At 42.4% G+C, this 14902-nt stretch overlaps 1 protein-coding gene across 1 annotated transcript in view; it reads right to left on the bottom strand.

Annotated features, from left to right (window-relative positions):
• The window catches only part of LOC107188018 (protein dead ringer), a 161531-nt gene that overhangs the window by 43066 nt on the left and 103563 nt on the right, over nt 1-14902 (bottom strand). The window contains exon 4 of the mRNA XM_015576242.1: nt 4907-4979. Coding sequence (XP_015431728.1) covers nt 4907-4979 — 73 coding nt within the window. The remainder of the gene's footprint in view (nt 1-4906; nt 4980-14902) is intronic.

Genomic DNA, 14902 nt, shown 5'->3' with positions numbered 1-14902 from the left:
TTGGACCGATTTGGGTGGATGGAATAGAGCTTTGGATGTGTGGCAGTAAATCAGATATAGACATCAGAGAAAGAATACAATCTGGTACGTGTCAAACCAAACTCTACACGAAGATCTACGGGTGCCGTTTGTCGGGGATGTCATCAGGGAAAAGAATACCAAACATCATGACAAACTGGCAGGCCACACCAATAAGCTACTGCATACACTTTTTACTAGAACCACAACAGAAGAATTTAAATGAAATTGGAAGAGGACTTGTCAGTGGAGAAGACCTCATCGCGCGATAATAGGGCCATACAACTCGCAAACCATCACATTAGCCCATAGAATGTTATGTATTCTGATTGCTAACTAAATAAAACTGAAAAACAAAATTTACGTGTCACAATTGTTCTAATAACTTCAATTCATTTAATAAGTGATCTTGTCACGAGAATTTGTACAGCCTTGTTGACCATAAGATCGCAGTCTCTGAATCCGAAGAATGTCGGGCTCTCGTCATTAAACATTTATCACAGTGATCGCCGAATCAGGATCACGGTCGTAAATCATAAAACCCAAATGAAAAATATTATTTGAAAATGATCATGATAATAAATTTATTTTCTATTTTTGATAAGTCCCTGATCTTTAAACAGAAAAACGTATTCGATATGATTTTACGATAAATTACATTACCATTTATGTCTTCAAAAATCAGTAGAAAAAAAAGAACTTCTAACAGAATGATTTGCTAGGTAACATATAGATTATAATTTATTTATTATTCTTCATTGTTTCTAAATATTCCTTCACTTTATACGATATAACTCGAATTTTTGTTTCGATGTCGTTAATATAAAATATACAGGTTATGTCTCGCGTGTAAAGAACTGCTAGGTTTCTTCACCAATCAGAAACGGTCACGAAAAATCACGAATTACTGTGAAAAATCACATTGATTGGGAACGAACGTGATCGAATCAGTCGTGATTCACAAGTAGCAGTTCACGCCATCTCTACTCGTCATCGTCTCGCGAGACAACAGGGGAAAGGGGCGAGAAGTTCACGGGAGCTCCGTTGTCGCGGCCGCGTTAGAATTCTAATTTCGGCTCGTCTAGCGCACGGAGGCAGATGCAACGTGTTATCGAACCTTTTAACCACGTGGACGTTTACGAGGAAGCCTCGGACTAGGCGAGAACGGCGGGTCGTCCTTCCCGGAGAATCCACGTGTGCAGGAAACAAGATGCGGGTCGCACGTGTGCCCCCGCCACTTTTAACCGTCCCTGACACCGTGAATAATGACTTCTCGTAATTTTCGCGACGACGAAAACGCGGCCCCCACGATCGACGAGAATTCTTAACTGACTCTCGATTATACACGTGTTCCGGAATTCCGTCGCACCTGACTCGCCGGGTGTGCTGATTAGAATATTCGATCGGCGGGAAAAGCGGTTTATCACGTGGGAAGTTCCTTGTACGGGAATCGAGAATGGAACATTGTTTCTATAGTCTTGATCAGGGAGCAAAAGATTAATATTTATTTACGAGTGACGATCGATTCGGTATATAGGGTATCCCAAAATAGCTTCGATTCCTGGAAATGAGGGGTCCCTGGGATGATTTGAAACAACTTTTTCCTTAGCAAAAATGTTATCCGAGGCTTTGTTAACGAGATATTAACGAAAAACCCCGACCAATCAGAGCGCATCCGCGGTAGCGTTGGCTACGCGCTGCGATTGGTAGCCGACGTTACCGCGGGAACTCGGCCGGTAGACTCGCGCTCTGATTGGTCGGGGTTTTTCGTTAATATCTCGTTAACAAAGCCTCGGATAACATTTTTGCTAAGGAAAAAGTTGTTTCAAATCATCCTAGGAATCCTCATTTCCGGGAGTCGAATCTATTTTGGGACACTCTGTTTAAGATTTCTTTAGTTGGATTGAACTAAAGTCTGTGAAAATAAGTGGTTTATATTTGGTACCGTTACGGACCTATCTAGGTCCCATCGTCAGTTACAGCATCGATAAGAAAGAATCAAGTGTTTGTTGCCAGCAGATACGATAAATTCGATTTAAAGGTTCGAATCTAACCGATACGCATTTATTACATGCTACGCATTTACGTATTGATACGGAGGATCGTCACAATTGACTCATCGTTCAGATACCACGTCCGATATCCAAAGCCAACAAATAATATATTCTGCTGCAATATTATTACTAGACTGCGGGATATGTACTTATGGCAAATTTCAATATGTAAAATGTAATAAAACAAAGACTTCAATAAAACTAAATAAATCTAACATATAACAAGATATAAATTTCTATTTTATTTCTACGTTTATAAATTAATGTTTAAAATTCTGATTTTGCATAAACATCCGCAATCTAATTATGACAGAACAAACAGAAGACGAATATTCTCGAAAAGAAGAAAGCGAATCTCAGGCCCTCAGAGTTCGTTGCGCCTTTGGGAAGGATCGAACCGCGGGGAGATGATGTGACTCGCGGCTCTCCACACAGCGAGTGTTCACCGAATTCTAAATACCTTGGCACGGTTTCCGAAGTTCGCGATGCGAATACACCCGCGCATGCAACAATACAGCAAACGTCGACAGGTGCGCTGGCTAAATATAACGGGTTGGATATCGTGTCTACGCGCAATTTTTCATTCACCGTAATTTGCTATCCTGGCGACAAAACATTTTTCTTCATTTCGTACTGGCAATTAAACTACGGATTTTGGGAACCAATTAAAACAGAGTAAACACAAGCTAAACAGAGACTCGGCTCCGGGCAAAAAACAAATTTATGAAGGGCTGAAAACGTTTCCGCCTTGCCATGAATGCTCCCAAGTGGACCCGTGTATGTCGCACTCATCGAGACATTACTGTAATTGAAATTCCATGACCGATGGAGGCGTGTGTAATATTCGCGGTTCGAAAGTGTATCGTCGGATTCCTCGTGGTTAGCGTAGGTGGTCTAAGGTTAAATCCGGAGATTCGTTTCGGGATTTCGGAGGCGTCCCGTGTCGGACGTCCACGGGGGATTATGACAAAATTGCAAGCCCGTTTGGAACGCGCGACCGTCTGCCAAGAGATTCGTAATACGTCTTCGCCCCGCCGACGATGGAGACAAATGCGGGAGAACAGGGCCGTTCCTGACGGGGGTGCAAAAGGTGACGCAGATCGTTTATCACATGCAAAATTTTGGCTAGTAAGAATATTAATCAACACGTTTTTGAAGATTATGAAAATTTTAAAGAAACAGAATTCAATCAAATTTGTTCTATATATAATATTTGTAACACTACTCGTATATAAGAATAAAGCAAGTATAATAACCAAAATTTTTCTGATGATTATGAAAATTTTAGACAAACAGAATTCAATCAAATTAATGTTATACGTAATCTTTGTAAAACTACTCATATACAAGAATGAACTATCTTTATGGGCAGCCCAAAATAGCACATGACATTTCACCGTATTTATCGGATAAAATCCATGTAGGTGGTCCCTATTTATCAATCATAACATCATTATTACAAACATTATACGGTACTTTTATACTTATATGTGGAATAAAATTTTCATTTTAAATTATTTATTTCTTAAGGATCTTTGGTTCATTTTATGAAAATAAAAATTAATAAATATCCCTTTTGCATGATAATTGTTTGAAAAATATGTATCTATATAGATATAAAAGTAAACACTGCATATTAAATTCTTAGTTAAATAATTTTAGATTAATAAGGGTGGCGATACTGTTTTAGCACCCGGGTGGACAACAACCCAGGAACGGCCCTGCGGGGAAAACAGTTCGGGCTTCGACTTGCGTTGTGCTCGCGAGAGAAGATCTTTCGCGCGGGGACGACGCGAATCGTCGGCCTTGGACGTCGATCGGTACGATCAATATTTGCGGAATCAATTCCCGCGGATGATTCGCGCAGTATCGGGCCGATAATAATCTGCGACGCGGAGATGAGACTTACAACGTAGCGATTTAAGGTGATTCGTACCTGAGTTTCTAGTCAATAAAGCATTGTATTAATAATTGGAATTAAACATCCGCTAATACATTTTAATAATGTATAAAAATTACATCTATGAAATTCAACGACATTTCAATTGATCATTCATCATTATATTGTAAATAAAAAATATATTTTGGGTAGTCGTATGACTCCACGGTGCTCGTTTCTGGTACGTTTGACAACGTTGTTTTTTCACGCATATCTATATACGTGGTGAGTGTTCAGTTTTCCCGCGTAGTCAATATACAATATTCTTATATATAAAGTTAATTATATTCCAGTGCATTATAATTTAGAAAATTAGAATTCACTAAAAATATCTTCCTGGAATGTTCGGCATGGTACAAGATTCAGTTCATTATCAGAAAGCTCAGGATTTATACTTCCAGTACCTAGTTTTTAATTAGCAGTTCTAATTTTTGTGAATAGAAAAGATACTTCCGGTAAGAAATCGTAAGACTGCCATAAGCACTGTGTTGAAAACTCAATTTTTGACAAGCTTTTTCTTATTTATTTGAGCAACCGAGCTTCGAATTTTTATTGTGTGTGTATTTCGTTCTAATAAACAATCTGTATGAATTTTATTTAATTATCTACTCTTTCGAATTTGGCACGAACCACCTTAATGAACGCGTTCGTTTTGCTGTTTGCTTGGACGACGATGCGTTTCTTTTTACGCTTATCGAATGAAGTCAACGACGAATCGATATCTGAGAATATGGGGACACGTTCAACCCTTCCCGTCCCACTGTTGCCATATGGCAACGTATTCTAAATTACGAAATAAAATACTAGTATCTTGTATTTTTTTATAATTGTGTGTAGCAAAGTCGTAAACCGGCATCTTACAGCTAGTGAAAGCTAAATCAATTAATAAACTTACCTCGTTTCTGCATATAGCTGAAAAGGTCGTCCAGAAACTCCTTCCTTTTCGGGTCGTCGTTGATCTCGTAGAGCTGAAACAGTCAGAAGAGTAACGATAAATACAGAGTTGCGTCAATCGTCTCGAGACGTGCGTGTGATATTCTCTTTTTTTCCAAGAAACGAACGCTGGGATCATTGCGCGATATCGCGGGATCGATTTCTCGAACCGTGTAACGACGCGGAAACAGGAAGAGCAAAAGAGGAATCGCGATAGAAAATTGATCTCGCGTTGATAGAACCTCTTTCCTTCTTTTTCTCCCCCTGCCTCAACGACGAATAAAATGTTACTCGGGGTCTGGACTAATAAAAACAGGAGTGAAACAAGTGTGCTCATAGCGACAGGCAGATTAGTTAGCCTCGATTATTAATGATTCCGTTTAACCTGCCTCATAACCCGAAACCCCCCCCCCCCACTCCCTCGACCGGACGAAAGCCAAACTCCCTTCAGGCTAGGCGGCCCCGTATTATCATATTTGTTATGTACGATGTGCTATATCTAATCCGAGACCCTGTAATTGCTTTTATAAAACGAGCTGCTTCTCCCCTCACCATCACCAACTCTACCTACCCCACAGTCGGTTATCCCACCAACCTGCCTCCACGTTTCCTTAGCGGTCACGGCCATCCTTTTTCTACTTAACCGCTCGTTCCCTGTTCGTCTCTAGTCGTAAAATCGTCTTCTAGAACGGCAGGGATTATTTTCAGTAGCGGTTCAAAGCGTTACGTTTGCGAACCCATTGTTAGCAGCGATCGGCTATTCTCGGTACACTTGGTCACCTATTCTCACAGCTGATCGTGTCTTTTCTCTTCTTTTCACTGACCACCGTGGTGGTGGTCTCTCACTGGATTGAAGATAAACCACGCAAAACGATTCCACGATTCATCGATTTCCTCTTTCAGAAATGCAACCGTGACACATCTGTGTCTATACGATGTAAAATGGCGGCAGCTGACGTTCGACGTTTTTTTTTATCAAGCTCCTCAAACACGTATGGGTTTATTTAGCTTTACGAGTATAGAGTTACAAATACAGAATATGTATTTTAGAAGTAAATTGCATAGATTACAATCTTTGAGGAAAGAATTAATACAAATAGAAGCTCCGACGTTGGGTTTCGTTATGAATAAACTACGGATTTTATGCATTTATAGACTATAAAGCTCCGTGAAATACAATGAAAGACAAAACTTTCATTAGAGTTGACGAGATCCTTTTTTTATTCTTAACCCAATGCGATACTTTAGAGAAAAAGAAAATTTTCACTTCTATTCTAATTACCCCGTAGAATAAATAAATAAATAAACATCAAGAAAACATAACAAATAAACAACCTCGAAACCATCGAGGAAAACTTCAGTTTTATCGTAAAAAAGTTCCGTCTACATAGTTTTATATCTACAGATCGTTGCACAACCATCGCTTTTTCCACGCATCTATTAATCATCTAGCCGGGAGTAATTAACAGTCACTTCATTGGATCGATTAGAATTATTCAGTCACAAAAAAAAAATGTAGCATACAAACATATGCCCTGTGACATAGATGCCTTCTCGATCTGTTTGCAGATAAAATCTACTCCGTGGCGTTTTCGTAATCGGGGCATGTGTTTTGCTGTGTTTTTTTTCGCGTGGTCTAAAAATATCCATAGATCTTCGCGAATGCGTGAGTCTGACTGTTTATATATATCGTAAGGCGATCGATACCTCTCGCGATGCACTTGCTTTCTACGCGATGAAGGCGTACAGGTGCTTCCGGTGTATCGACTATTGTACCACGGTTGCCAGGGTCGCTGACAGGTGTCTTGCGATCGACACCGTCCATGGACACCAGTAGAACTATACCCTATCGTCGTGTTCGATGACGTAATCAATTTCTACTTCGTCACTCCCGTTAGTCAATGACTATGGAAGATCTTCATTATCGATGTTGAAGGTAGACCGAGCGTCCAGTTCACTAATTCGAACTAATTTCTACAGGTTCGACAGATACAAAAGTTGTCACATCGGTTCAGATATTTTTCTAAACAATTGGACGTTTGTTTACGAGCTTGCATGATTTTTGTGGCTCTGACACAAAGTGATGATACGATTTTGACGTAGTAAAAATAGGAGTATGGTATTTGTACTACATAAGTTTTCAAAAATCGTATCATCACTTTGTGCCAAAGCCACAAAAATTCTGCAAACTCGTAAACGAAAGTTCAATTGTTTGGAAAAATTTCTGAATAGATGGACGCGAAATGTCTCCACAAAAAGACCCCATAATTTGCAATCTTCACTGTGGAACAAACGTGTCCATAACATCGAGAGGACCATTTTTCTAGAGGAATATTTATAGGATCCCTTTTCACCCTAAAAATCAGTAGAACACACTCGTGAAGATTGTCCATTCCTGAATATGTACTCTCTATCGACCATAAATCGACAGAAAGAATTCAGGAAACGTTATTCAGGTTCACCGAAATGGCGGACGGATCGGTGGCCCTGCGTTATTCATGCATTCCCGTTCCTGTTTTCATGGCAACGCCCCGCAACTCGATCTCACCATCCACCCTTCGCGCATCGTCTGAAACGAGGCGACTGGACAAACGAACGAACACCAACGTACACGAACGTGACGGGAGAGACGGCATTTCTCAAGGGCCATTTTGTACCACTTTCTCGTGTTTTTTCTTTGGCTGGCCGAGCGATGAGCTCGTTAGGGGCAGCCGGAGGGAGAGGACGGGGTAAAAGGTCGGAGTAAGAGGGACGTTACCACGGTTCCACATGGTCCCCCACAGCAAAGAGAGAGAGAGAGAGAGAGAGAGAGAGAGAGAGAGAGAGAGAGAGAGAGAGAGAGAGAACAGCCCAGTCCAAGTCCAAGGGGTTCAACCAGCAGTATATTGATTGATCTACAGTTAAGCAGACTGACGGCAGCCACGTGAAGATCGGGTAGAACCCGCTCCGTCGTTCCTCTTTCTCTCTTTCTTTCTTTCCGCTCTTTTGGTCCCGTGTGTGTTCGTTGTCTCAGTTCCACCTACGGTTTACAGATCCTTCTCTCCTATCCTTCACCTACCGTAAAATAAAGAGAGGCGAACGGAATTTGCTCTCGATGATGCATGCTTCGCGGCCCCGCCCTCTCCTTCTCATCGACTGACGGGCCCGGGTGAATAATAATTCCTGATACACAGCCGACGTTGATCGGGTTACTCTTCTCCCTACTCACCCCCCCCCTCCCTCCCCCCATCTGTCCCAGCGAACCGGGGAGGAACCGCGCAGCCTGGGCCCTGGATGATCGATGTACGGAACGCTGCTAGCGCCGTGCGTCGTCCAGGGTGTAGTATATAATACGCGCTCGGTCCCAACATCAAGACGCAGCGCGGATCGCGTTTTTGTCGTCGGGACGATTAACTGCCATTAGTACCGGCGTCGACCGGGTCGTTTGTCGTCGGATGCTTGTATGGTCGATCGATTCGATTACGGTGCCAGGGACTTGTTGATCGGTCATTAGCCCGGAATGATGATGATTGCGGCTACGGCTGTCGCGTTAAACATTCAGTTAACACTAAATCGAACTACCAGACACGTTGAAATGATCGTTGGTATATACAATCTTCACAACGACGATTAAAATGTGACAATACAATTTTTCGGATTTTTTGTGAATTTTGTGTTAGCCCTGTAAACAATTTGCGCGCAGATGGGCAGCAGATATTAACGAAATCTGTTGACAAATATGTAACCATCTGTTTCCATATTTGATTTCGATTTTGCAGACAAAGAACGTTGACAGAATTCTGAGGCAGATTGACAGTAGATTACTTATAGCAGATCCTGCATCGAATCTGTAGCCATTCTGGTTACAGAAGTTTATAACTTGGTATTGGACAAAATTTGACTGTGCAAGGTCTGCAGTCGCTGCCAAGAGAAACTATTGCGTGAAACTGAAATCTATCCAGGACGCGGAACGGCGATTACGCGCGACAAACTTTACGAGCGCGAGAAGAAAGATCCGGATGGGAGGTCGCCGTAAAATTCGCGGAAGGTTAAGGGGGGAGGGCCGACAGCCACGCCACACGTCGTTACCTTTACGAGGGGTAATTATCGATGCGCGCGGCTCTTTCTGCCGCCCCCGAGATCCAGATAAACCGGTGTCTTCCGGCTGATAAGCAGCGACGATAAGAGGCTGGCGCGTACCGTTTGCGACGATACGAAAGCCCTCTCGGTAGAGACCGTTTTGCACGGTGTCTTTGGCAGATTGTGATCGTTGTTACGGTGAGGTTGAGAACGATGTTATAAAAAGAAAACGAACCAGCTAGGTGGAAAAGATCTCGATCGTGGCCTAGCTAGGCGACATTACGAGCGACGAAGACAGGGAGATCGTGAGAGAGATTCGAAAAGTTGGGTTGACAAAAGGACAATTGTAATTCGAAGTCGTATAGCCTGTGACTATTTAATTGTTCACTGTCTTCTATAGTTTTTCGCACGGAAGGTGTAGTTACACACCCGTATGCAAGGAGATCCGGCGCCCTCGCGAGGGGTCCGTCCACTTCCGGTCGTAAAATGCTTTTATAAGGGTGCGTCTGTGGCCGACGAAACGGAAACGGGTGCAGCCTTAAATAATGCATCGTCCTCGAGGTTAAGAAACGCTTCTTCGAACGTAGTTAAATTATCCCCTCTACCGATTTCTTGTTGCGAACCAGTTTCATTTGGATTTTATTAAACGACGATAGGTTGATGAAACGATGGGACAGTGAAAAATTCGAAGCTTTCTCGGTGATGCCGAGCGCCGAGGCTGGTGGGGAATATCAAGATCCAGCGTTATACGAGCGGCCGTAATAGCGGCTGCTACCATTACCCGCTTCCAGGGCATTAAAAGATAGCGCGGGGGCAATTATAATCGTTACGATCTTCCGATAGCCTCTTCTGGGCATCCTCATCCGCTTTTGCTACGTTTCTAGATGGATTGAGCCTGAGTCCTGGTGATGAATAAAATCATTTCTTCCGTATTACGTTAAATACGAACCTGATGTATATAGAATAAAAGTATAGAAGATTTCTGCTTGAAGACAAGCACTAATTCGATCGTGTACTGTTCTATTTTTCTTCTTCAACGTCTAGTGTCTAATAATTGAAGAAAGATGTTACACTTAACGGGTTAATTATTTCGAGTAATGTCGTTTCTTTTCCAGAAAACGAGGAGCATCGAATTAATGGTGAAAGAGAGGGGCGGCCGGAAGTCGTATCGTCATCCGGGACAAATGGTGGTAAACGCGAGGGGAACTGTCTTTTCGTTCGTGGGTGATCGGCGGATTCGCGGAAACTCGATGAAAGCGCAATACCAGCGAAATGATCGGTGAAACGGGGATTGTTTGTACTACCGACGAAGAAGCAATAAGCCATGACGCGGCAGCAGCAGCACACTTCTTACTACATCCGTAAGCGAACAGAGAAGGAGAAGATTCGTTTATATCGAGCCGGGTTTTGTCTCCTGTCGGCTTCTCGCGCGAACGATCACACAGCGCGGGGGATAATAGTGGCTGGTCGTTGCCGGGGAATCGACTTGGGTGCCCGATAATTGCGGTTTGCGGAACATTGTGCAGTTCGGGGAAGATTGTGTGGCCTCGAAGCCGAACGATCGAGAGTTAAGTCCCCCCACCCCGTTTGAGGATTGGGAAGAATCGATGGGTCTCTCGACCTACACTGTTGATCGATGAAAGCGCGCAGATAGGCAGACTTTAACCCTTTAACGGTAGACCTTTGTATCTGCGTGCGTAATTGAAATCAAGCGATGGCGAGTATACTCGGCGTAGAGTAGATGGACCTACTGTAAATTTGCTAATAAAATGTACGAGTTAGTTCGTTTAAAAAATCAATAATTTCATTATTCCATAATTCATTGACGTAACAAATTCGAAATTGAAGAAAATTGAAAAGAAAAGAAACCCGAAAAACTTACATCGTTTGATTTCTTTATTCTAATAAAAGAAATATTGATATTTTTCAACTTTTACAACAAAAGGTAATTTATTTTCTCGCATGACAATTATATTCGTCATTACCAAAAAAGTGGTAATTTCCTCATGACGAGTATATTCGTCATTACCCAAAAAGTGGTAACTGCCTCATGACGAATATACTCGTCAAACACCGTTAAAGGGTTAAGGTTCAGAACTTCGTGCCTCGAATACATTTCGTGTCAACGATCCGTAAAAGTCAGAAAAACGAGGAAAACCGTTTCTTCGACGATTCAGAACTGCTTTGTGACATAATCTGTACGTTTGAAGCACGATATACAGGAAGACAGTCTGTTCGACAGACCAAGAACCCCAATAGCGATGAAAGGAGAGCAGGGTGGTTCGCGAGTCTCCATTATCAGGGCCAAATCAATCGGCTTTATCCTATAGATATCGATCCACGGAAAAAGAAGAAAAAGCTCCCTATTCTCTCAGCTCTCTGGTCATCCTCTAATCCGAATGAGGTTTTCCTCGCCTTCATCCGACTTGCCTTTGAGCGAACAGCCGGTCCGCGGCGATGGACTGCTTGCAGGAGGAATCGTTGACTTATTTTTTTTCCAACCGATTCCGAAAGCTTTTCCGCAATTCTCTGTTTATCCCCTCGCAACGAGATTGCCCGATGATTAAGAGCTTCTCGGTCGCCTTTGGATGAACAACCTGTCCACCTGAATCGACGGGACCTTCATTCCGTACACGATCGTCTTGGTTCTGTTCGTTTCAGTATTACCTCGGACTCGACACGAAACCCATTCCCCCAACAAGGATGTTAGTTATCTAATTGAAGTTAACCACTGGAAGAATCCACCAGCAACACTGTGTCGAGTCGAAGGAGTGTGAAACTGGCGGGAATTAAGTTATTAAGAAGAAACGATATATACACACACAGACACGTGAAACGCAAACGGGGCAACTGAGGAGAGGCCCGCGGATCTCCCGAGACTGGGCTGGAAATACAAATAAAGAGGGCCTCGAGTCTCGTCGGCGACCAAGGAGGTCGAGGAGCTTTTTTTTACGAGACGAACGGTATAAAATATAAGGAACGAGAAGGAGGTTGACGTTCGATGACGCCAGATGTCGGCGTCACAAAGAGGTCCGAGCATAAAGAGCGAAGTTCGTGGGTCCCTTCGCGTTCTTCCCCCACTCTCTTTCCTTCCTTCGTTCCACGAGAGACTCTCACTCAATACAGTCGGATTTTATTTTATCCTCTGCCCACTCTCCGTCGAGAGAAAGAGTCCGTCTTTTCGTCACCCCGTTTCGCCCCGGGACCAACGCAGGGACATATTTTTTTATTTAAAACACGGTTCTCAAACTGTTTCAGTGTTCGCGTCCTCGACTCACATTCGGCCAGGAAATGATCGTTGGTGGTCGTCCACCTTCCCTCGGGAACGGTTTGAAAAACCCTCACCCTCCTGACAACCACGTTGGCTTTCTGGGTCTCTGTAACACTTTCGACGATTCGAGGACCAGCAATTTTGTACCCTGTAATTATACCTCTTGACACATCAAGTTCTTAATTAAATAATATTAAGTTTATAAGGGTGGCGATACTATTTTTGCACCTGGGCGGCCAATAAATCAGGAACGGCTAAGGTCATCTTGACTAGATTATCTATGAAATTGTTCATAAATGATTTCCCATTTGTTTAGTCCAGTTCGTACTAATTCCTTTTATCATTCTGATAGCTCTAATAAAACCCTCTCATTTTATCCCTATTCACCCCACACGTTTAAGGCCCCGCGTTCTACATATTCTTACACACTCCTATAATTCTATTTCTCTTGTAGCACGTGCTGTTCGGACCTCATGCATCGCATTCGATATCATCTTACGCGTCTGCAAATAATCCGTGGGGTTTCAAAGTTTCAACAGTCTATGCTTGCTGAGAATACACAACTGACTCGAAGTGGTCCCATTAACGAAAATCGAAGAAATTTAAATTTGTTGCTGCTCATCGTAAATCCCCACAGTAAATAATGTATAAACTCGTGTGCCCTGGAATTTTATAATTGATTTTGAGGTACAAAATACACTTCCCAATTCGGTGGCATTTAGGCATATAGGAATGCCCTGTTATAAGGGGGGTGTTTGTATTTCTATAAAGTCAGATTGCAAAAGAAGTCTTTTATCGTATCTCAGCTTCACGCCCTATTCTTAAATTTACATTGATTTGAGACACTTCACGACTGATATCGATCAATAACATATCTCCTACCATTATAAATTACTAAAAAACTAAAAAACAACTTACGTATAACTTGAAACAATTATCATACTATTTGAAACAATTATCCAAAGTTTCATAAAAATCGAAAAGTGGACCTTTCCGACCCGCAGCCATTATTTATCCGAAGCAACTGAGCAGAAAATGAATATTTCAAATGGGAGTGCCAAAAATGACATTCCTTGTGACGTACTAGTACGCTTACAATCGGTCAGTGTGTTAATATGATAATGGCATATTGCCTCACTCTGTACATTTGCTTCAATGAAACAAAGACAAGAAATGAACATACCTAAGACGTGATTGATAACACACTGTTCCGCCAGGCTGGAAAACCACGTTCGAGGTAACGGAAAAAGCGGCACGAGGCGTCGTTCCCTGCATCCAAGGCGTATTCCACGCGCAAAAAAAAAAACGCCTCGTCCCGCTCGTGCCGGCGCGGCGCGTTAACGCGGAGAGTTATGTGACAAGCGACAGCCGTGTGTTTTCCTCGCGTGTCCGCGCTTCCTCGTGCTCATCGCCATCCAGGCCCCACGATCGACGCGTCATGGACTGGCAGAAAATAGACGGAAAGGAAGAAGCGGGACGGTTCCGCTTATTAAACCCCGGTTATCCCCTCCACCCCCTGGCCACACTACAAGGGAAGCACTCGAACTGTCTCGATAATTTTGGCTTACATTTGTAGTAGGTGTATATTGAAGGTTCATTGTACACAAACAATATAAGTACACGTGGGGGACAAGTGACCTCAACCGATTTAAGGGGTCTCCCTACTGTGACGAGTAAAAAATTAGGGGAAGTTGAGGAATTTTTTTTAGAAAAAACTAGGATGTATATCGATGTTAAACTGTTTTCTATGAATTCGTAGATACTAATAGGATAAGCTTAATTTTTTTCTTTAAAAGTTATTGTAATTTTCCGGGATTGACTAAAAAAAGGGTGCATCCATGACTGGCATTATATCAGCTGTCTACGTTATCTCAAATAAAAAATTGAGAGAGATTCTTAATCTTAAAGGACCTTAAGGACCCAAGCCCAAGTTTGAACCTCGATTTTTTAGAACGTCTTCACTTTTAGATCTCGTTTTTATTACTTTAAATTATCTTTTTCTTTAATATTAACTATTCTACCTGAAAGTACGAAAAGAAATTTTAAAAAACGCTTACATAACTCTTTCTGAAAAATCTATACTTTGCTAGATATTTCGAAGTTTTGAATCGCTTGGGGTCACTCGACCCCCACGCGCACTTATAGAAACTTAGGGTGTGTGCACTCAATTTGATGAAATTATCGAGTGCCTACACCGAATACTTCATACATGTATATCATTAGGTACTTCTACCTACTATTATCTTAGAAAATCCCGTTAAAATCGAAGTCGGACCTAATTGTAGTCCTCTTCCCTTGTTAGCCGGATTTTTCTTCCGCGACTCCCTTATCTCAGTCCCGCTGGCTCGTTGCGTCACGCCTAGGCGCGAGCGCAAACAGCCCTATCGAAGCGCAAATATTGAATCGATGTTTGATTGTTTAATATTTCCATCGACACGCGAGCTGCTATTAATTACCTACTTAGTCACTCAATTAAGACCCGGCTTTTTATCGCGCCTTTATCCGCGCGATAAGAATCTTCAAAGTCGCAATTTAGTTCCGTTAGAAGTCGTACGTCCCTTGGACGAACACGAATTTTCTGTGGAGAATACCAGCCGTGGTTATTTTTTGTTTATATTTTTTTTCGGT

The sequence above is a fragment of the Dufourea novaeangliae genome, unplaced genomic scaffold (assembly GCF_001272555.1).
Source record: "Dufourea novaeangliae isolate 0120121106 unplaced genomic scaffold, ASM127255v1 scaffold16, whole genome shotgun sequence".
Lineage (NCBI taxonomy): Eukaryota > Metazoa > Arthropoda > Insecta > Hymenoptera > Halictidae > Dufourea > Dufourea novaeangliae.
The sequence above is the reverse complement of the archived record's forward strand: the minus strand, read 5'-3'. Positions and strand labels throughout refer to the sequence as shown.